This window comes from Chamaea fasciata, unplaced genomic scaffold, assembly GCF_029207755.1.
Source record: "Chamaea fasciata isolate MVZ Bird 193981 ecotype frontalis unplaced genomic scaffold, bChaFas1.0.hap1 SCAF_28, whole genome shotgun sequence".
In the NCBI taxonomy this organism is placed as follows: Eukaryota; Metazoa; Chordata; class Aves; order Passeriformes; family Sylviidae; genus Chamaea; species Chamaea fasciata.
In genome coordinates, this window is record NW_027094113.1 from 803,078 (window position 1) to 825,869 (window position 22,792).

The 22,792-nt window shown below is 56.6% G+C and overlaps 2 protein-coding genes across 8 annotated transcripts in view; one reads left to right on the top strand and one right to left on the bottom strand.

The window, feature by feature from the left end:
- Positions 1-129: 129 nt before the first annotated feature.
- TJP3 (tight junction protein 3) lies at positions 130-10,921 on the bottom strand. Of its 2 annotated transcripts, XM_066205472.1 has the most exons (21): positions 10,724-10,921; positions 10,246-10,345; positions 7,131-7,298; positions 6,915-7,039; positions 6,604-6,706; positions 6,003-6,426; positions 5,602-5,705; positions 4,560-4,719; positions 4,383-4,470; positions 4,128-4,192; positions 3,931-4,006; positions 3,636-3,792; positions 3,313-3,421; positions 2,660-2,879; positions 2,155-2,351; positions 1,864-1,959; positions 1,572-1,642; positions 1,159-1,470; positions 816-1,034; positions 542-585; positions 130-433 (listed from the first exon to the last, which is right to left on the bottom strand). In XM_066205472.1, the coding sequence occupies exons 1-21, from the start codon at positions 10,915-10,917 to the stop codon at positions 334-336; spliced, it is 3,132 nt and encodes a 1,043-aa protein (XP_066061569.1). In that variant the 5' UTR covers positions 10,918-10,921; the 3' UTR covers positions 130-333. The 2 variants fall into 2 exon arrangements, with proteins under 2 accessions (XP_066061569.1, XP_066061570.1); XM_066205473.1 differs by lacking the exon at positions 10,246-10,345 and having other exon boundaries at positions 10,724-10,735.
- A 937-nt stretch (positions 10,922-11,858) lies between these two features.
- Positions 11,859-22,792, top strand: part of PIP5K1C (phosphatidylinositol-4-phosphate 5-kinase type 1 gamma) — a 52,564-nt gene continuing 41,630 nt past the window's right edge. For 5 of the 6 annotated variants that reach the window (XM_066205918.1, XM_066205915.1, XM_066205916.1 and 2 more), the window contains exon 1: positions 11,980-12,167. In XM_066205918.1, coding sequence (XP_066062015.1) covers positions 12,068-12,167 — 100 coding nt within the window. In that variant the 5' untranslated portion in view covers positions 11,980-12,067. Of the gene's footprint in view, positions 12,168-22,792 lie in introns of all 6 variants that reach the window. The other variant, XM_066205921.1, reaches the window with a different exon arrangement.

Sequence of the window (22,792 nt, forward strand, 5' to 3'; positions counted from 1 at the left end):
TGCCAGGCCCCAGTTTCCCCTGTGATGCCACTGGCCAGGGAGGTGCCTGGGTCCCGGCAAGGCCACTCTGCTGCACAGCGTGTCCCCTGTATGCTGCTACCCAGCCCCCCCAGAAACACCCCGTCCGGATCCAAACATTCCTTTTATTCTGTAGCAGTGGCTGCGGCCAAAAGAGAAGGAGGTGCATGGTAATGCAGGCACTTGGTGATGCAGGGTATAGCAGGATTGTCCCCAGCCCAGCCTGGCCACAGGGGCACTACCTGAGCTGTCGCCTGCACACAGTTGTGCAGGGCTGTGGGAGGGCTGGCCTGGAGGGACAGGCCAGCAGTGCTACTACACATCTGTGGCTGGGCCCCACTCATAGCCTTCATCCTGGTCCGAGTCATCCCTGGCCCGTGTGAACCTCCTCCTCACTGCCTCGTGCTCATATTCCCTGGGGGACAGAAAGGTGGTGATGGCTCTGTGTGACAGGGACAGTGCCCTTCTGGGACTGTCCCCAGCCCTGGGTGGCTGCCATCCCCACCCTGGGGCACAAGGGTACCTGATACTGTCATAGCGTCCACCCTGCCGTGGTCGTTCGGGCACCTGGGGAAGAAGAGGTGGGAGGGGTCAGGGGCAGGGCAGGGGCTGTGCCCCACCCTGGGGCGTTTGCCCCTGGACACCCAGAGCTGGGCACAGACGCACAGCTGGACCCTGCAGCAGCCAGAGGTGATACCCTGCCTGTGCCACGAGGATGGGAATTACACTCCAGAGCCAGGCACTGGGCCACCCTCTTCTGCCCCACTGGGCTCTTGTAGCAGTCTGGGACAACCCACCTGTTCACTGTAGGTTGGGGTCAGCTGTGTTGGCTCAGAGGAACGGGCCAGCCCGGGCTGGTCACAGGCATCCTCTGCCTCACCATCAGTGTAGGCACCCGACTCCCCATCTGTGTCATCATAGTCGCTGTTGGCGTGGCTGTCACACGTCAGGTAGCCTGAGGCCACCTTGTCGGGTGGGTTCAGCAGGTCCAGATTGTCCTCGGGTGCTACATCTGCCTGAGGGGTGGGGGATGACGGAGACATGGAACCCCAGCCATGGGGCGCTACATGCAGCCCCATCAGCTGCCTGGCAGCAGTCCCAAGATGCCAAGCCTCGCCACAGAGAGCCTGTGCCCTGTACCTGCTCTGCTGTTGTCCAGACAGGCTGGCTTTGCTGTGTCCTTATGATGTCTTGGATCTGCTCGTACCAGGAATTGCCGCTGCCACTGAGGCTGATGGTGGCCGTGAAGAGGTGGCTGCAATACTTCTTCATCTTGTTAGCCTGGGCATAGAGGCGCCGGGAACTCTTCCTAGAGTCAGGCGCCAGCCACTGCCGCATGGCCTTGATGCCCTGCCGGCTCTCGGGCTCGCAGAACACCACCACTGGGTAGTACTGCACATAATTGAGGCGCTCCACAGCTGAGGGTGTGATGTCCAGCAAGGCATGCTTGTTCTGGAGCAGGGCACAGCCATCAGCCCTGCTGGGAGCAGGGATGGGGGCCATGGGCTTTCCACAGGCCCCAGCTGGCTCCAAGGACATGGTAAAGGTCTCACCTTTTCTGCGATCTGCCGCACCGAGTCCAGCTTGATGACCTTGGATGATGCCCCATCTCGGGGCACACTCGCTGCAGGACACAGAGGTGGGACATGAGAGGGGCTGCACCTCCAACAGCCCCAGCCTGAGCATGGCCATGCCCAGCCCCAGGGCTGTGTCCCTCAGGGATAGGCAGAGGGCGAATGAGCCCAGGAAGGTGTTGGGTGGTCATAGGGAGGGAGCCAAAGGTAAAGAACTCTCACAGGGTCTGGCTGCTGTATATCATTGTCTCCCCAATGCGGGGGCACTTACGGGCAATTTCGAACAGCTGGGGCAGCTCCCTGCTCAGCTTCTGCACAGCGATGTCTGCGATGGGGCCCAGGATCACCACTGGCCGCTTGAAGCTGGCTGTGCAAGGACAGAGGTGCTCAGGATGGCTGGGGGCAAGGGCAGAGCTCCCAGCACTGAGGCCCACTCCTCATGGCGCCCACAGGCCTGCAACTCGCCCTGCTCCTCCCAGGAGAGGGAGGCCCATCAGCATCCACAGCAGGGCAGCCCCAGAACCAGTGTCCCCAAGGTGGGTCAGGCTGTAGTGGTGCCCACCTTCCTTGAGGACCACCCTCTCATACGGTGGGTAGCGCCCCTGCTTTGTGAGGGCAGACAGGTCCTCCCGGCTCTTCCGCAGCATCTTCTTGGCTCCCCGCAAGCCCCGCAGCTTCCAAAACTCAGCCCTTGCCCCAGAGGGGTTGGCACCAGATGTGGCTTTCAGCACTGACTCCAGGCTGGCAATCTGCTCGGCCCTGGGAAAGGAGAGGGCTCAGGACCTGCAGCCTCTGAGTTTAAGGAGCAGGTCAGGACAAGCTGGCACCCCTGCTAGGTGGCACAGCCAGGTGAGGCTGTGGTAGACTTCTCTCTCTGGGACTTTGGACAACTTGACCATCAGCTGCCCCACCACCCTGAGAAGGGATTTCACCGGCTCATGCTTCCCTCCACTGTCCCACCAGCCCTTGCCCTACCTCTCACTGAGCCCACCATCCATGTCCCCAGCTCACTTGGGAGCCTTCTCTGGCTCTCCTTGTCTAGGGGCTTTTCCTGGCTCCATCCCTACCTGCGCTGGTTGGGGATGATGCCCTTTTCCTGCTCCTGCAGGTCCCTGCCCATGCGCACAGCCAGCCAGCTCCCCAGCTTGCCCCGGTACATGGTGTCCAGCACGTGGAACACGTCCCCACGGACAAAGCTGAGCCCTGATGGCGTATCCTTCTCAAAGTCAAAGTGTGTCCGGATGTAGAATGAGTCACCCACGTTGGACGAGATCATCTTCCTGTAAACTGAAGCCCAGGGCAAGAGAGACCATCAGGAGAAGAGGTGGCTGAGGAAGAAGATGCTGGGGAGATTTGGGAAGGCACTAGGCTGGCTGGGAGGCTGCACAGGAGCCCTTTGCTGCTAAGGAGGGTACTGGGGACACCTTTTCCTCCCATGGCACTCTCAGGCATGCTGGGGACAGTAGGATCTGAGTCCCCAGCACATACTGGCCTCTCCAGGCTGAGCATGATGCCAGAAAGCTCCTGTGCTCCAGGAAGCCGAGGCACAAACAGGGCTGGGATGGTCCCCTCCCATCAGCTCTCTGGAGGAGGAGGAGAGGGGAAGGACCACCCTGCAGGGACGGGAGTGGCCATGGCAAGTCCAGTAGGTCTGATGCTTGCCCAGAAGAGAAAGAGGATGGAGAAGCAAGAGCCCAGGATGAGCCTGGTCACCACTCACTGTCCTGCTTGCTCTGGGTCCACAGCGTGACCTCCTCGCCCGGGGGCAGGGCCATGAGATATTCCACAGCCTCCTCACGGGTCAGGTTCTGGAAACTGGTGTCATTCACCTGCCACAGAAAAGCACTTGGACATGGTTCTGCCAGCAAGACAGAAGGCATGGGCACCAGCAGGGGACCCAGGGACAGCAGTGCCCAGGGCAGAGTGGGAGAGAGAATTGGTCCCTGTCACCCTGGAGGTGATACCCTGGGGAGATATTGGATCCAAAAGGGCTGGGGCCAGTCCAGGTGCAGCGGCATATGGAGCATTCTCAGTCGTGGGTACCTGCAGGATCTGGTCACCTTCCCGAACACCCTGGCTGTCAGCTAGGCTTCCCTCCTGCACACTCGACACGAAGATGCCCACATCGTTCCCACCCGTCAGCCGCAGCCCCACACTCTTGGCCTTCACAAACCGCACGACCCTGGAGTTGGTGCTGTACCTGCCACAGGGAAGTACAGTCAGCCCAGGGGTGACATGCAGGACAGGACAGGGAGGCACTGACCCTGTCACCCCAACCCTGTAACACAGCAGCTCCTCATGTCCCTCAGCCATTCCCTCCTGCCTCTTGCAGACATACCCATCCTTGTGGGCAGCTCGGGCAGTGGGGCTGGTGTGGGGACTGTGGCCATCCCACTCCACGGCTTCCAGAAGGTCTGCAGGAAAGAGAGCTGATCTAGGAGCAGCAGTGGCTGTGCTGAGGCACAGCTCTGCCTGGTCTCTGGGCAGTGGAGATGCACCGGAGGCTGGAGCCCCCTCGGTGCCCAGTCCACTCACCTGGGCCCTGAGCATCAGCTACAGTCACCTTGGCCGCAGGCTTCCTATTTGATTGTCTCCTCTCCCTGGAACAAGGTTGAGCAGGATTTAAGCAGGGCACGTGGGCAGTGGAGACAGCAGAGCAAGCTGGGAATGGCAGTACCACCTCCAGGGATATTGGCTTAGGAATGGAGAACGAGGATCCCCAGACAGGTGGAGAACACAGCAGGATCTGCCAGGGGACCGAGGGGCTCATGGGGACAGTGTGGGCCTTACGGTGAATTTGTCCTGGCAGCAGCTGGAGGTCGCGGGGAGGCCTCTGGAGATGGCGGATGGGACAGCTCAGAGTTGATGTCTGAGATATCTGCAGCCACAGGAGCAGAGATGCATCAGTGGCCAAGCAGCCCCTGTGCTGTGTATCTGACCCTGGCCCCAGCACCACCCTCTCCTCACCATCCATGTGGGAGCTGTCACTCTGGCTGTCAACATCAGGGATGTTGACCAGGAACTGCCGGTGGTCACGCAGGATGAGCAGGGTCAGGATCCCCTCCGTCCGCTCAATGAGCTGCTGGGTTTCAGCCAAGGACATGTCCTGGCTGGCTACCCCATTGATCTGGAGGGGCATAGTGAGAGGCCTTAGGGCACCTGTTCCAGGGAAAGCCACCTCCAGAAACACCCCACTGGGATGGGATGCTCTGACTGCCATCTTCCTGGTCCCTTCCCAGCCCCTCCAGCCCAGCCCCAGCTCCTGCAGCTTCATCTATTCTGTGTCCCTGTTCCTAACTGCTTCCCAGTGTGACCTCATTCTGTACAGAGGAAAAATTAGCATGGTTTGTTAACACCCACTTCCACCTGCCTGGGGCTCTGCCCAGAGGGAGGATTGTATGGACCCCTCAGATACCTGAAGCTCAGTTTTCCTTCGCCCTGGGCCCAGCACCGTCCTTCCATGCCCTGGCCTGGTGCAGGGAGTCAGGCCCCAAGCAAGCCCTGGGGCTGGGATCTCCCTGAGTGGTAGCTGCTTTTCCCAACAGATTGTGGGATGTAACCCCTTCTGTTTACCCCAGAGTCACTTTGGCACCAATTCCCAGCAGCCACCGGTCAGCCTGGACCAGGTGTGCAAACAAAGGGTCTCCCTCCCTTCTATTTCCTCCTCTTGTTTAAATACTTTAAACATAGTTTTATCTGACAAATACCTGTGACTGTCATCCAGTGGGGACACAGTGGGGGACCACACATCATAGGGACAGTGGGCTAGACACAACGCCAGTGTGCCAGCAGGACATGCCCCCAGCCCTGGCAGCAGGGTTCTGGGCACAGAGTCCCTGCAGGGTCCCTGGGACAGCCAGAGGGGCTGGAGTAGAGAGTGGGCACAGAAAGAACTACCTCCAGCACAGCCCGTGGCTGTGCCCTGCAGTGACAGCAGCCAGGGACAAGCCCTCCAAAGAGGGGCAGATGAGACCCCCAGTGTGTGCTCTGCACCCTGGGGCCCCCATACCTTCAGGATGAGGTCTCCCTCCTGCAAGGAGTTGCCCTTGGCCGCCAGCCCGCTCTCCACTATGTGCTTGATGAAGAGCTGACTCCCCAGCTTCAGGCCATACTCTGCATCAGAGAGAGCCATGGTGGTAGCAGAGTCAGGCAGATGCAAGACCCTCTCAAGGTCCCCCCTCGGCACCATCCCTACAAGCTGCAGCTCCCCTTGGGGTACTGGCAAGCCCCAAAGCTGAGCTCTGTAGCCCGCAGCTGAGGGCAGGTTTAGTGCACCCAGCAGTGCATGCACTGTCCCCTTGCTGCAGCCAGGCCCTGGCACCCACCAAACTATTGTCTCCTCCCTGGGGGAAGACATGGTCAAAAATCAGGCAACAAGACCCAGGGACAGCAGGAACAGGAGGGCCTCACCTTCATTCTGCTTCTGCTTCACCAGGACCGACGTGATGGGCTTCATTGGCACATCCTGGCGTGGCAGGCGCTTGAAGCCTGACACCAGGGCCAGCCCGTTGGTGTCCCTGTCCTGGCCAAAGGCATTGGCAGAGTGACGTCGGTCGTGGCCTCTCCAATCTGAGCTACTCTGCATCCAGTGGCTGCTGTCCTGGCTTCGCCTCCTGCTCCTTGACACCGGCTTGTGGTGGTGACGGTCATCGTGATGGTGACCAGAGCTCCTCTCACTGGATGAATCCCCATCATAGCCCTGGCTGTGATCCAGGTCATCCCGGGAGCAGTGCAGCCTGTAGTCATCATCCGAGTCGTAGTGCCGGGGCACAGCAGGGGACCCAGGGCTGCTCTTGCTCACCGGAAGGTGAATCTTCTTCTGTCTTTTCAGTGTCTGCAGGTGCAAAGTGAGCAGGAGAGGATGGTGAGCACAGCTGTCTCTGCCAGGAGATGTTCTTGCAGCAATTTCCAAGCCCCAAACCCTGGGCATGTGTGGACAGGGGATCTGGGATAGGGACAGGCACAGCATGAGCATGACGCCAGCCCCCATCCCACCACAGAGCACACTCACAATGTTGGCAATCTTGCCACAGGTTTTAAGTGTCTGGATGGCGACGGAGGATGGGACATTCTCCATGGAAAGGCCGTTCACCATCACGATGTGATCCTTCCTCCTGGAAGGGAAAATACAGCTGTGACTGTCCCAGGCACAGTTCCCAGCCTGGGGAGCTGGTGGGGTGGTGAGTGTGCCTCAAAGGATCCCATTCCAGCCAGGCAGGGCAACAGTGGTGATGGCCCTGTGCCAGCAGGAGCGATTCTCCATCCTTCCCACCCTTGCTGGCAGCGAGCACCCCCTATGGCCCCATGTCCCTGAGCACTCACTGGAGCTGACCCATTGCCGGTCCCCCAAACACCACATCTGAAACAAACACCGCTGTGTCCCCGGTTATCTTGTTGGGATGGTCACGGCCTCCAGAGACAGCAAATCCAAAGCCCCGGTGAGGGTCCTAGTGTGCATGAGCAGAAGGGGGGTCAGGCAGAGTTGACTCCACAGATCCCATCCCCTCCCATGGTGGGGCCACCCCAGGCGACGCTCACCTTGCTCAGTGTCACTGTGTGCTGCTCCCAGATCACCATCTCCTCCATGGTGGGCACCCACCAGCACAAGCTGGGGGGAGTGACAGTGGCAGCCGGACAGTCGGGGGACTCCGACCGCCTCTGGCTCCTCTTTGCAGCCGCTGGCCCCTTCCTCAATCCAGCATCGGGCTGTAACAAAGAGCAGCAGCAAAACTGAGCCATAAGCACCAGGGACTGAGAGGCTGAAGGGGACAGAGATCCATGGTGCCAGGATACCAGGACTAGCAGCGATGTCACACCCCAGCTAACACTGCATGGCTGTGAACCCAGAGCTGCCTCTGTGCACCATGAAATCCACCCCCTGGGGGGGTCCATCTCTATCCCCTCAGACATGCATCCATGCAAGGGGAGGTTTTACACAGGACAAGGACAGGACTCATCTCCATGGCTGAGACCTGCTGTTCATGCCATCCTCGCGGTCCGACTCTGCTCTGTCCTCCTGGAGCCGGCAGGCCTTGGGGTGCTGCTCTGGATGGTGTTTCAGTGCCTATCCACCCACTCTGGGCTCCAGCAGCTCTGCCAGCTGGTTTGATAGCACCACTGCCCCAGTTTTACCATTTGGTTTCCTTGGGTTTTCCCCAAATCCAATGTTTTCCACCTAAGGCAGATGAGCCTGACTGATAAAATAATGTCCCTTTGAGGCTGAAACTCCTGGGATGGGCCCAGGGATCTATGCCTGTCTCCCTGGAGGGAACGTCAGCATGAATCCAGAAAGACATGGGTTCCCTTGATAGTGGGAGACAGCAGGACCAGAGCCTCCCACCAGTTCCCATGGGGTGGGACAGGGGCAGGCTACTTTGATCAGGGCCTCACAGAATCATCAAGGCAGGAAGAGGCCTTCAAGATCATCAGATCCAACTGTCACTCCAACACCACAATAATCACCCCTAAATCATGACCCCAAGTGCCACATCCAGATACCTCTTGAATGCTTCCAGGGATGATGACTCCAGCACCTCCCGGGGCAACTTACTCCATTGCCTGACCACTCTTTCAGTGAAAAAAATTATCTGGTATCTAATCTGAACCTCCACTGGTACAACTGGAGGTCATTTCCTCTGGTCCTGACACTTGACAGAAGAGGGCTGATCCCCACTTCACTACAATCTCCTTTTGGAGCTGTAGAGAGCAATGAGGTCCCCTGAGCACCCTGAGAACTGAACGCGCTCAGTTCCCACGGCACTGCACAGCCATGGTGTCCAAGGGCTCTGGAGTGGCTGTGCCGAGGCTGTGCTCATTCCGAACAGCCCCCAACACAGCCCAGCCACCCTCAAACCCAGCCAGGGATGCCCACATTGGTGCCACAGGGAGCTCAAAACCTCCACAAGCCCTTTGGCAATTGACCACGGGGCAGCTTTGGTGGGACACAGAGACACCTTGTGGGCAATGCCGGGGTGATGCCACATCAGCGATCTGGCAGTGGGCAGCCAGCCCCTAGCCAAGTGAAGCAGCTCAAGGCACAAGGGACATCCCATGGGCAGCCCCGGCTCGAGCAGTGCTGAGGCAGCCGGCTGAGCCCCCAAAATGAGACCAACCTGAGCCCGTGAAATGAAACCCAGCTCACTGCAGCCCTGGGGAGGGCCAGGGGAGGCCTGGGGTAATCATTCACCCGTCGGGCTGGCTGCAGCCATGGGTGCGGAGGGCAGAGTCCCCTTTGCGTCACCAGCTGCCGAAACCAGCCCAAGTGCTTCCCTGCCACCCAGGGACACGTGGGGCTGGGCAGGACCCCAGTGCAGCAGCACCCACTGTCCTGGCACTGGGAAAGCTGATAAAAACCAGGAACTCCCGGTGTGGCATTGGGGTGGTTTCGGCTGTGTCACCAGTGTCATTTGTGCTCCCTGGACACCTGCAGGTGACATGGTATGAACTACAGGTCCAAGAGACACCAACCTCGAGCAGCCAGATTGTCCTTCTCCCTAGGGTGGTGACATCTGTTGTGCCCAAACCACCCCTGATGCTACCCAGCACAGCTCCTCACTGTCCCCAGCTGGCTCCCTTGGTTGTCCCACCACCGTGGTACCACAAACTGGCCACAAATTTGTGTTCCACTGGTGCCCATTGCTCTCTTCAGGCAGTGGCTGGGGCAGCATGGGGATGGCAGCAGCTCCAGTGGCACAGGCAGTGTGCCCACAGTGCCGTCAAGCGCGGTCCCTCTCCCCAGTCTCCCCCTAAGATCTGGCGCAGGGCCTGCACCAGCCAAAGGCCGAGGCTGGCAGCAGGAGGAGCCGGCTCAGCCGGTTTCCGATAGAAACCAGCCCGCACCTGGAATGGCCCCGCAGGGAGAGGCAGTATCTGGGCAGAGCTGACCATGGCCCAGCCCGACACACCCAGCACTGAGCACCGGCCGCCCTGGGAGCCCCACACCGCCCCATGCTGCCCCACACATGTACCGTGGCAGCACTTCCCAGGGGTTTTGAAGCCAAACAAAGCCAAGCTGTGCTGGGGCAGCTCATCCCACTGCCAGGTCCCCAGTTCGGGGCTGTGCCTGGCCCCGGGTGATGGCACAACAATGCCCGCAATGGGGATAGCAACAAGTGGGGGGATCATTTATCAGAAAGTGACACACACTGTCCACCCTAGCTGTTCACACAGCCAACCCCACCAGCCATAATATTTCCCAATCTCCCCTCTCCTGATAGGGGTCCTCATCCTGAGAACATCAAAGCCTTCCTAGGATCAGAGAAGTCTCTGCTCTCAGCCAGGGCTGCAAAACCACTCGTCCCTTGTCTGGTCCTTGCCATGCAGCACTGAGGTCCCGGATCCCTTCAGAGGCTGCTCTATCCCAACCCCACCCACAGAGCGATGATCCCGACCCCCTGTTCTGGGAAAAGGTCTTGGGAAGGGCTGCTCCGGACCGAGTGTAAATCAGCAGTAGCGAGGCACGTCCTCCAGCCCTGGGGTGTGGAGCTCTGATCCTTCGGGGATCTCCCTGCTACGGGGCAGAGCACCAGGAGGGTCACTGGGTCCTGGAGCCACCCAGAGAGGGACAAAGCATGGCCGGTTCCCCAGGTGATAGCACGGCTGAAAGCCAGAAAGCACGGCCGACAGATCCCGGGGGACAGAATTAGGCACTCACCGAGCCTGGGATCCGACCAGGAAGGAGCTGAGCTCCCGGGCTGGTGGCAGTGGTGTCACTCCAGGGTGCCTTGCGTAACCCTTTGTGGCCCAGACTCTGCCTGCAGCGGGGAAGGAGCAGGAAGGGGGTCCCGGGGCAGCTTCCCGGGCACAGCAGGTCTCCCGGAGGGCTGTCCCTGGTGTCCTCCACCGTGATGGTGGCTCAGCCACCTGCACTCATCGCCCTCCCAGCGCTGCACCGGGGCAGGCTCAAAGGATGCTGATGGTGGCAGTGCCGGCAGATAGTTCCTGCCCCCCAGTCCTTGCCCTGTCCAGGGACAGACTCTGCCCCAGACCCCCAAACCCTTCCAGCGTTACCCATTGTCCCAAGACGGGCCAGACACGGGGGCCAGCCTGGGGATCCCTGTCCTGGGAGGTGTGGGGGAAGCTGGTGATGGCTGCTGCCCCCTCTCCTCCCCTTCTCTTGCCCCTGTCCGCACCTGAGGACCAGGCCCCCGTCATCCCTCGTCCGGCGGGGCCGCTTTCCGGCGGTGACAGCGACCAGGTCCACGCCGCGGCTCCCCGCCTCCCGCCGGGGCCGGTACCGCTCCCAGCCCAGCGCCGAGGCGGCGTGGGGGGACCAGTTTCTGCGGAAGCCCCCGGCCCACAGCTGCCAGCCCGGAGCCGGAGCCATGTCACCGCCTGCCCCTCCGCTCGTTCCCCGGCACCGGCTGCTCCCGGCCGAGCTCCGCGGGTAGACTGGAGCAGCTCCCGCCCCTCTCCAGGACCAGCCGCAGTCGGGAGCCCCTCTGGCGGGGGCCGGCGCCGCCGAGCAGGCTCATTAGTGGTGGTGGGTGCAGCGTTGCCTCCCAGCCGCGGCTACCCATCCGGGACACGCGTGGCCCCGGGGCTCCGGGAACCGGCGGGGCCGGCCGGGGCTGACCCGCGCCCCGGGGCTGACCCGGGCCGGGCAGCGCCACTAGATGGTGCCGCGGGGCCGGGAGGAGCCGGGCCTCGACCCCGGCTGGGAACCGGCGGCGCTGAACGGCACCGGGGCCGCGCAGGGGGGAGGCGGCGTATCCGGGTCCCGGGACACGGTAGGGCCGGTCCAGCCCGGCGGATTGTGCAGCTACCGGGAGCTCTCGGAGACGATGGGGGGGGGGAGGGTGGGAGGTAGGCGGCGCCCGACACCGGGAAGGCTCCTGGAGGGCCCCGGTCCAGCGGGGGCAGAGCTGTGGGAACCGAGCCGCGACGGGACGGAGGGCGCGGGCTCTGCCGTGCCGTGCCGGCCACGCCCCCGCCGGACTCCGCCCCTCCGCCTGAACCACGCCCCCGCTGGAGTGGGCCTACAGGCCACGCCTCCACTGCCATGGCGACAGGCAGACTCCCCGCCCCCGGGAGCCCCGCCTCCACTGCCATGGCAGCTGGCAGGCAGGCCCCGCCCCCAGCGGGGCCCCGCCCGGTGCCATGGTGACCGCAGGCCCCGCCCCCGACCCTGTGGTGTTTCCCCCTCCACCGGAGGTGTCGCGGCCGCCGCACCGTGAGGCATCGGCGGGAGTTGCTGCGGCCTCCCTTATCCCTCCCCCACCCCCCCGTCGAATCCCACTGCCCGCCGGTTATCGCGAAAGCCCTCCGCCACATCGCAATTAACTCCGGCGGAAAAGCCCCGCTGTGCTTCCGGCACTGTTCGGGGCGTGTCTGGCCGCGGCGCCACCCGCGTTCTATGGTCCACGGCGCTCCCAGGGTCCCCCGCGCCGCGGCCGGTACCCGGGAGGAGTGCGGCGGCGGGCGCTGGCCTGTCCGGGGCCTGTCTTGCCCCGGGGCTGCGCCTGCCCGCGGCCGCCATGGAGCTGGAGGTGCCTGAGGAGGCGGAGGGCTCGGCCGCGGCGGGTGCCGGTGCCATCACTCCGGAGGCCGGCGTAGGGGGACCGGACGCGTCAGGAGGTAACGCGCCGCGAGCACCGGGGGCCGCCCCTGGCTGTCCCCCACCCGGCCGGGCCCCGGCGTGTCCCCGTGTCCCGCCGGGTCCCAGTGGTTCAGCCCAGCCGTAACCCCGGCCGTGCCCCCCCCCCCAGTGCGCTCGGAGTGGTTCGGTCCAGCCCCCCCACTCCCCGGAGTGCGCCCCCCCCAGACACCGCGTGGTCCCGTCCAACTGCTGCTTCCCTTCCCCCCTTCTCCCGCGGACCCGGCATGGTTCAGTTCTCGGGACACCGGGGGACAGCGGGATGGGCCTTCCCCGTCTCTGCCCTCGGGAGTCTCAGAGCTGCGAAGGGCAACGGCGACGCCCAGACCACCGTGCGGGGCACAGGCCGCCCACCGCCGGCACTATTCCCAGTCCCGAAACCAGCGCTGGCTGGGCCTGCAAGGCCGTGGCGGGGCCGTCCTGCTCCATTCCCTCTCGGGGGTCGCTCCCCGGCGATCACACGGTCGGGGTGGAGGCCTTGCTCGGGGGACCGGGCAGACGCGGGCAGCAGGGGCTTTGCTGCCGGCCGCGGTCCCTCCCGCCGGAGGGAACCCGTCTGTGGGGGCCCAGAGCGAGCCCGAGCCCGGCAGCGGCATTAGCGGAAGGTCTGGGTTTCCCGAGTGGCAAGATGGATCCGTGGGCCTGTGCCTGTGCACCTGCCCCCGCCTGTGCTGCTGCCTAATTATTTCTAGTTCATGAACAGCCTCAGGATTGCTGGCTGAACCGCGCTCGTGATGCTCAGCCCCGCTGCTGCCGGGCTGACACGTTCCTCCGCAGGCGCGATGCAAAGCTCCGGGCACCTGCCGGAGGCCGGGGTGCTCAGAGGGTTTGACTGTGTGATGACAGCGATCTCCGTGTCATCAGGCCTTTAAATGAGCATCATTAGGTCTTCTGAGAACTAGCTAATTACAGTGGAAGCCGTGCTTGTTTCACAGATGTCATCTGCCGCGGCGAGGGTGTGGGTGTAGTGTGTAACTTTGGGTAAGGTGCCGAGGTTTAGGCTGAGGGAAGCTGTCCCTGGCCGTTCTGCTGCAGTTCTTCGGCCCCGCAAAGAAATGCAGGGGCTGGCAGCCTGCGGCCTGCCTTCCCGAGGCTGCTTGCTGTGCTCCCACACACCCTTGGACTTCTTTTTGGGAGTGTTCTTCCAGCACGGGCAGGGGTGGCAAGTGATGCCAAGGGAGTGAGAGAGAACCTCTTGCTGATCAGAGTCACACAACAGTTTGGTCTGGAAGGGACCTTGAAGCCCATCTTGCTCCACCCTTCTGCCATGGGGACCGACACCAATGAACAATTAAAATATCATTTGTCCTTCTGATTTCTCTGTCACATATCTGGGTTTTGGGGAGGATAGAGGGTTGTTGCTCAGGACTAGGCAGTAGAAACTGTTGATCAAGAAGGGTTTAAGCAGGGGCCATATATTTTTCTTCTTCTGTAAGTAAATCTGAGTTTATGAACCTGTAGGCTGTCTTACTTTGTGCTGATAGTAAGAAAGATGAAATGGAGCCAGTAATCTCACTGATGCTTTGATTTCTCAAGTCAAGTTGCTTACTCCTCACTTGGGTAGCGTCCAAATTGTGTCACTTGGCCTCAGCTGCACTTGCAGCTGGAGCTCCTGAGGGGCTGGGGACAATGTGCACAACAGCAAATGAGTTTTTGCTGGAGATGATCAAACCCTGGGGCATGGAGGTGGCCTTTGGTGGGCTGCAGGAAGGCACGGCTGCACCCGCACAGGGTAGGCTGTGCTGCACATCTGGTGTTATCACTGTGCTCTGTGGTCCGAACTGAGTGACAAATCCCCATAATGCGGGTGTCTTTGCTGCTGTGTGGAGGTGTTGAAGTGCCCATGACCCACCTACACCGGCGCCGCATGCTGCTCGCCTTGTGCTCAGTTCTCTGTGTGTGCTGTTGATGAAGGATCACCAGCTCGGCTGAAACCTGCTGCCTGGCTCCTGGCTGGAGAGGAGGCATCTACGTTCTGTGCTCTGCCTGAACAACGTGGCAGAGTTAATCCAGACTGTGGGTCAGGCCCGCAAAGACCCTCCCCAAGCCCTCAGTAATTATAGAAAAATTACCAGTTAGTCTGGTACAGGAGCAAAACTGCATGGAGAAGGGCTGCAAGTCAGGGAGACCTTGGCAGTAGATCAGCTTAAGGTATAGAGTGTTCTGAAGGGAACTTTTGGAAATCTCATGCTTTGGAGAAGAGAACCTCACTTATTGCCAGCCCCAGGGCTCATTCATGTACACAGAGGCCCAGATCATCCCGTGCTGAGACCTTGGCTTCAGAGTTTTAAAAAGTTTTGTGACCAACTTGTTACAGTGGTGTTTCAAAATCTAATGGGTGCAGGTGCTTGCTGTGCCTTCTCCTTGAATCTGTACCCTTATGCCTCATGGGGAGGGACTGCAGGGAGTGTAAGGGGCTGCTCCAGGGTTCTGGTGAAGAGAAGAGGTGGTGTGGGGAGGTATGGTGTTGTGTGGTGACAGGTGAGTACTGTGTGTGTTTAGGCTGGGGTGCCCTGATCCCCAGGGATGGTTGGGTAAGTGAATGATGCATCACCATCCCTCTAGCCAGGTGCAGTCTGGAAACCTTTTATTCCGGGGTGCTTGAGTTACGGGAGAGCTGTTACTACAGAAGAACTGGCACTGTCCAAGTGTTGGACAGCAGAACTGGCCTCCACCATCTCTTTCTAAAGTGGGAATTCTCAGATTAATGGGGAAGTAGAGTTGACATTGGATTCATTTCCATTGGTCAGGTCTCCTGTTGCATGGGTTGCAGTCTGCCCATCACTTATGATCCAGAGCTGGAGCAGAAGCCTCCAATGTGTTCTTCAAGGTTCGATTCTAATGCTTTAGGAAGCTCAATTGATTTAACAAGGATTTACACTCATGTTGGGCAGCTGTCTTGCTGTACATCTGGCTGAAGAAGCAAAATGAGGATCCTGGCCCCAGCCAGGTGTGCTGTGTGCTGGTGGCACCTGTGTGGCTGTCTCCAAAAAGCACCGGGAGAGCGTTGATTGCGACAGCCCAGGAACAGTGTTGCAGCTCTTCCCTCTTAGCAGTGATAACTTTGAATTGACTTTTGAAGGGTTGCTAGAAGCAATTTTTTCAGTGAGCAGATTAGAGATAAGAGAAGAATTCCACCCTGTGGGGCATAAGCAGTTCAATTCATACCAACTCGATGGAGAGGGGAAATTGAAGAGAGCTTATCAGCTTGAGAAAAAATCAAATGTAAACATCATCCCCAGCATGATTATGGTTCACAGCTTAGTTGGATGTCACATGCCTCTGTGGCGTGAAATGGTGCTGGCGAGGATGATTACAGAGGGAGTCAGCCAGGCAGGAACAGGCAGAAAAACACCCCGCGCCTTGAACTCTTAAAGACCCTGCAGTTACTTCACAGTCAATAAGTCACAGCTCAGCTGCAGGGAAGGAGGAAGGCAATGAAAATAGAATTCAGGCTGCTCTGGCAAATTAATTGTTCTTTAAGATATGAATCGGCTGGAAGCATGCAGGGAAGCTGGGATGATGGAGCCTGGGAGCTGGGAAGGGCAGTGTGTACAGCAGGGAGATGTGGGCACTGCCCAAAGGATGCTGAGCCCGCCTGTATCAGTGTCAGGGCAGGCTGGAGAACGAGTCCCCGAGAACGCACAAGGCAGGGAATGATTGGTCTCATTTTCATTGACCAGCATTTGGCATTGACCTTCATACAACAGCCCATTCCGCCACTGCTGGGGCTGAGGCTGGCAGAGCTGCCGCTGCCTCGTCCCACTTGGGAGGCACATGGGCCTCTCTGGAAGAGCTCCTCATGGAATGACCTGAGTGGATTTAGTGTATAATTTGGGGACTCTACACTATGAACAGTGTATAATTTGGGAACTATTATTGAAGTGATTCTCTGACATGACCATTATGGGCTCTTGCCAGATGCACAATCTTAATAAATATGGTTTTCCCATATAAGGTGGTTACAGCCTGAAAAGCTGCAGCAGGAATTCCAGCACTCTGTTCCTTCATGGACACATCTTTCAGTTAGCACCAGTTGACTACAGAAGTAGTCCTGCCATGGCTGAGTGATACCCTGACAAAGATTTGAGAGCTCTTCTCATCACTTGCTGCTTCAGCTTTGTCAGTGTTTGATTATTCTCATCCATCCTTCTGGGCTGCCAAGCGTATTCCCATGTACCATAATTAATGTCTAGAGGCCTGGCAGGTTCCTCACTCCTGACATGCATGCGGTACCATGTGCTTGCTGGGCCCTAGTGGTATGAGATCTGTTCATCTGTGCATGTGGGAACTGCAGGTGGTATGTGGGGGTCATTAACTTATAACTCAAAAAGCAGAAATCACTGCACCTTTTGCACTGCACTGGGGAATGTCAGAAACAGAGTGGGAGGGGGAAGTATTTACTAATCCCAGTGCAAAGAGGGGTTGGCTTTGTTTAGGTGGAAGTGAACGCTTAATGCTCCCATCTGCTGCATGGGGAGGGAACTGCTGGCCATGTCACTAGCAGGAGATGCTCCCTCTGGCATGCTGGTTGCCGGAAAGTGGGAGCCAAAGAAGGTCCTGCCTTCCCTAGATGGTCTGATCCCGTGGGTGCACTCTCACAGATACAGATCTCCCCTGGGTCCCAGGGAAGAAGGTGGAGGCAGCAGGTGTTGGAGCAGACTGCTGGTTTTGGGACACACTCTCTGGTTTTACACAGAGGCCCAGAGGCCTTGGCACCTCCTTTTCTCCAAGATGCTTATGTTGGGGGAGAAGTGACACAGAATGTTTAATCATTGAATGAAAGAATGGTTTGGGTGGGAAGAGACCATCTCATTCCAACCCCCTACTATGGGCAGGGAAGCCTTCCATTTGACCAGGGTACTCTCAAGCCCCATCCAGATTGGCCTTGAAACTCATAAATAGCAGCAGAACAGCAGGTGCCAAAGTGGGGTATTTCCTTTTCCATTAAGTCTTTCCAAGCCTCTAACCAAGATCTCTGATAGTCTCCTTTGATTTGTTTAATAACCCAGTGACAATGTTGCTGTCCTTCACCCATCTCCCATGCCTGCATTCACCTCGTGAATGTGCCCAACAGCGTAATTTTTTAGTCATATCAGATTGATTGTCTGATCATGTCTGTGGAACCAGGCAGAACCATTGTGCAGGTGCAAAGCCGTAGTTTGGTGTGGATTCCCTGAAAGTAGTTACTGTTAGATAGGTAGACATACCTCTGTGGTATTTTATTATTTCTAAATCCGTGGTGAGTGCAGGAATTCAAAGGAGAAGAGTACTGTTGTGTTCTGTAAGTGTTAGGCAAAGCAAAATTTCTGGCCAAGCGTGGTCTGGATGTTTGCTGCTGGCTGAGGGTGCCTGTGCAGCCACTTGTGTCTTCCTCTGATGCTGGGATGAGGACACACACACCATGCTGAGCCCCTGCTGCCAGCTCTTCTGCCACAGGAATGCAGTCACAGACAGGAAAAGACTGTGAGCACAGCAGAGAGGGAAATCAAGGCACTGCAAAGGCTGGAAGCCAAAGACTGTTCAATGCTGAAATGAAACAAAAGCACAAGAAGCAAGAGGGTCATGTAAAAAACCAAAGTTGTGGCCTGTGTGAAGTGGGCTTGGTCTTGGACCCCATCAGCAGAAATCTCAGTGGAGCCCAGCATTGCTCACCTGCCTGCCTGGGGAGCATGTGCCGAAGGGAAAGCAGCTGCTGGCTCTCCCAGGCTCTCCACCTCTTCTGGGGGAGAACTTGCAGACTGAGTCTATGAACAGGAGCCTAGCTTCTCCAAGAGCCCTGCACAAGCCAGTGATCATAAGGTGATGTTGGGGCTTTTCCTTCTTAGGTAGGTCTTCAAAATACTCAGTTCCTAAGCAGCCTGGCACTTGTTTGTGTGACTTTTTCAGTGATGCCAGTAGCTGGGTTAGCCTCCAGACTTTCTGGAAAGCATTTTTTTGTAATTAAAAAGCTAAAAGTTATTAGAGCAGCTTTTCTGTTACTTTATCTCCTCACCCACATATTTAGCAGAAAATGCTGTCAACCCCTAATTAAGTGTCATCGTCTTCCATGGTGTGTTCTTGTGGCTTCCTCAGCTTACATGTGGGTTTTGGCACTGGCTTGTGGTGAATTACCAGGCTGAGTCAGAGGACATGCTGTGGTGGGGAGGAAATCTGAGGCTGGCTATGTGCCGGGTTGCCCCAGTGTTCTCAGCCCTGCCCATGCTGCTGGTCACCACTTACCATGACATGTTTTTATCTCACAGCTCTGGGGAGAGGCTGCGAGTCCCTTTGCTTCTCTTCCAGCTTTCTTTGAAAGCTGTAAGCTTTCAGCTGCAGCAACCCTACTGCTCTTTCCTAATTCTATTGAAAAAACCACAAATGTGTACAGCTAGGGAGTCACTGTGTGATGTGAAGGGTTCTCTTAAATATTTACTGTTACACAGAAGCAGGCTGGAATAATCCATATGTGCAGAAGAGCTGTGTCCTTTGATGGCATGGAGCTGGCATGTTCTTTACAGCTGCACCTTTGAGAGATGCCTATGAGAAGTGCTGTCCCTCTGGGTAACGTCTTGATTTTGGATCTGGAGTTGCAGGAAACAAACTTTGCTGTGTCCAACCACTGCCTGTGCAGTTTGCATTCCGTGTGAGGAGTATAAATGCTTTGCAGACTCATCAAGGGGGCCTAGTCCTCGTCTCCTTTGTAATCAGCAGAATCTGCATGTTCTCTTTGCAGAAATTGCTACTAGAGAGGGTGGGGAAGACTTCCTGGGGGAAAAGAGAAGTTGTAAACCAGCTGTTTGCCTTCATCATTGAAGACCTGCCTGTTGCATGAGGAGTGTTTGAAAGGCAAGGGCCCGCATCCCAGGAGCACAACTGTAGCTGCTCCTGCTGCCCAAGGCACTCCTTGATCCAGGGAAGGGAACCAGGTCATGGCCTGGGGTTTGTCACAAGACCAGCCCAGGCCGATCCTCATCCATGACTGAAAGGGCCTGGAGATTAGCTGAGCATGAGAACAGCACAGGCAGGCTTCTGTCTTTGTTCTGGGTGAAACAGCTCTGGGTGAACTGGGAGGAATTAATGGATTACAAGACAAGGGCAGCTTTGCCGTGTTTGTGGTCATTAAAATGCAGCAGCACTGCTGGGACCGTGCCACTGGCGCCATGGCTGGTGGGGAGCTTGGTCAGACTGGTCAGACTCCACAGAGCTCAAACGCTCCTTTACGCTTTACTGCATAATGTTCCACCTCTCCCAGCCACGCAGGGGAATGAGGTTTGGTTTGGCTTCTGCCGTGTGCTCCGGCTGCCGCTGTTAAAGCTTTCCTGCTTCTGCTCTCCTGTAGGAGTTCTTGCATGGCTCTTGGTGGCTTCTGCAAAAAATGAGTTCTCATGCTCTGAGGGCCTTTTTAGGCACAACAGCTATTAACTCTGCATTTGAACTCAGTAATGCTTTTTCAGACAAAGCTCTGTCAAACTGCTGACTCTTCACATTCAAGTTGTCTGCGTTCCTGTACCATGGCAGGCACCTCCTAATTTCTTTTCCAGAAGTTCTGGTAGCGCTTTGACCTCAGCCATCTCCTGGAGGAAATACAGCTCACCAGAGGAAAGGAGTGCTGGGCTGGGAGCCAGTTGGGTCTCTACTCCTTCACTGAATTTAGTAAATCAGAGTAGTTCCCCAGCTGTTTCATGGGTTTTTTCCATAGGAGAAGAGTTCTGCTGCTTCTGGAGCCAGGGACCTGAGTTCACAGTCATTTAGCAGGGCTGGTGTTGGGAACCTGTCCTTAGTGTGACCCAGACTTTGGGCACATCAGTATGCTGCCCTTCAAAATGGGTGTCTTGGATGTGTCAGACTGTGCTAGTGACTGTGTTGTGCTTCTGCAAGAGTAGAATTAGTCAAGATTGTTTTGCCTGCTCATTTGCTGCCTGACAAGATGTTGTTTAAATTGCTAGTTAGACTTTTCTTTCCCTTGGAGTTTGCTGTTCTCAGCTGCTGCTTTATATTCTGTCACCGCAAGTAAGTGAAGGTCCAGATTTCCAGTGGCTGAGACAACCACTGAGATCGGTGAAGTGCAACCTGATGGAGTTGAGGACACACAGAAACGTCTGTCATCTCCATTGAAAGAACACTATTTGCAAAGTCAGTCTCTTGGGAGTTCAAGCTTGATGCCCAGACTTGCTTTCTGCCTCCCTGGTTAAGGCTGAGTTCACCTGACCTGCTCATCCTACCTGGGCAGAGGGCTCTTGCCAGCCCTGTATGGGACAGGGTGGAATGAGGTAGGTAGAATAAAAGCAATTCTCCTGTATATTTAAAGCAGGAGTAATGTAGGTCACCTTAATCTGCTCTCCCTCTTCCCTTTCCTGTGGGATGGGAAAATATCCTGGCCATGTGTGCTCAAGGTGCTGATGAGGGGGTGACCACCTTTGTCTTACTGCTGTCAACCTGTGGAGCATCATGTGACCTTGGGAGGCTTCTTTACCTGTTTATTACCTACCAAAAAAAATCAAATATAGCTCTCCAACAGTACAGTGGAACAGTGTTGTTTCTGTGCATGAGATGAATGAGTTCAAGGTGATTTAACTCAATTATTTTTTGGAGTGGAATTCCTGATTTGTGGATGGGACTGTGATTCTCTTTTAAGGGCACGTTAACAGCATCCTCCTGATCTCTAGGAATTTACCTGATTTTATACCAGTTATAGTTGGGCAGCAGTACAGTCACAGCACTGCTTCAGATGCTGTTCGATGCTGGTCCTGTCAGCCCTCCAGTGATGGAGTTGGCTCAGAATGGCTGTGTATGGATTTTTATCTCATTCAAGGCTGTCTGAGCTCAGGTAATTCAGGCCACTTGGCACCAATTTGAGCAACTTGAGTGGGAGCAGTTTGGGTCAGTGCATTGATACAACTCAGAGGGGTTTCAGAGCATTTGAGTGTTTTTATGTAATTGGCAAGTTTTGAGAGGTTTTGTGAAGTCCTTTCAAAGCTCAAGACCCATCTCCCAAGTCCTATGAGGCTCCCAGCAGACCACAGTGCCAGAAACCATAGAATCTCCTGGGTGGGAAGGGACCCACAAGGATCAATGAGTCCAGCTCGTGGCCCTACGCAGGAAAACCCCAAGAATCCCACAAAGTGCCTGAGAGCATTTTCCAAACGCTTGTGAACTCTGGCAGAGTTCAGGTGACCTCAGCCACCAACAGTGGCATATCCTGCTTTGTCAACACAGTTGATAAAATCTTGGGAGTCACAACAGCTGAGATGGGACATGGCTGGTTTCTGCCCTTGCAGCCTACTTGGTTTTGTTATTACTTTGTCCACAGCGGATCCCACAGAGGGGTCAGCCCAGCAGCGTAAGTTAGTTGTCACCTCTGGTGTCCTTTGATTTTACTTGAGGTCCTGAAAAACTGAGGGATTTAAGAAAAACCTTAAGGCTTGGCATAAGGCGTCGAAACACACGTGTGCATTGCACAAAGTAAAGTGAAGGTGATGAGCTGGAGCCTGCCATGGCCACTGGTTGGGTCTTCCTGTAGGATGTGCAGCTCTCTTCCCAGTATAGGGCTACAAACTGGAGCTCGCCCTGGCTTTGTGACACTGATGGCATTTACCACGTGGGTTAGTGGGGGGAGAGGGAAGAGTCCTCTGCAATTCAGAAGTGCTGGATTTGTTAACTGCTCTAGCAGATCAGGGAGAATCTCCTGTCTTTGTGCTGCTTTGTCATGTTTTGCACATTCTGTGACCTAGGCTAAGACACAAGGAAATATTGCCAAAACCTCTGCTTTGAGCAGCATGCAGCAGCTGAGGACAGAGATGCTGCAGTAGTTTTTCTTTCTGTAGTTTCTCTGCACATCTGATGGCCCAGATTTTGTGAATTTTTCAGTATAAAATTGTCCATTATTGCATTTTTCAAAGGGAGGGAGCTGGCTAAAAACCTCCTCTGGCTGAGTGCTTCTTCCCTGAATGTGCTTATGGCACTTCAGCAGTCACAGTCACTCCACTTGGATGCTGATGTGGAACTTGTTGTCTCTCTGCGTTCTTGATTCCGCAGTTTCTGTCAGTGTAGCTAGTTCTGCATCCCTGTGCCAGGATGAAGGGGTGGTGTGCTCAGTCCCACATGCAGCCGAGAGGGCAGCTGTAATACCTGAAACCGTTTGTCTTCTCTTTAAATGTCACTTTTAACTGTGTGTCATCTGCAAAATGACAGTTTTCCTCTTCTCTGTACGTGTTGGGTGCTGCTCTCTCCATCTGGCTGGCTGTGTGTTGACGGGGGCAGTGTACAAAACGCAGAGCATTTGCTGGCAGAAATGCAAACTGTAGAGATGGAAAATAGTCCCTGACTTCAAAGCTGGGATAGAGAGAGCAGAAAATGAAGCTGAAGTTTCAAAGCTGTGCTTGTCACTGTTAATGACATGCTCAGTTACAGACACTTGGTGAGGTGGAATTCAGAAATAAGGCCTTGGGTTTCACTCTTGCCTAACAGGTGGGGATTATTTGGGGGCTTAAATAGCACATGTTGTGGGGTGGTTTTTGTGGTTGGTAAGGACTGTTTGTTCAGTGGTAAGAGCTGAAATCTGGAAGGTTAACAATTGCCTTTGCTTAATGTTTTTCCCCTGTAATTCTGACTTACATTACAACAC

Bases quoted from the DNA above. Each gene is read 5' to 3' on its own strand.
- TJP3 (XM_066205472.1), bottom strand. From the start codon at position 10,917: ATGGCTCCGGCTCCGGGCTGGCAGCTGTGGGCCGGGGGCTTCCGCAGA. The intron at 7,040-7,130 runs GTGAGCGTCGCC...CATGCACACTAG, and splicing joins ACACAGTGACACTGAGCAAG to GACCCTCACCGGGGCTTTGG. The intron at 2,880-3,312 runs GTGAGTGGTGAC...CCTGGGCTTCAG, and splicing joins GACCCAGAGCAAGCAGGACA to TTTACAGGAAGATGATCTCG.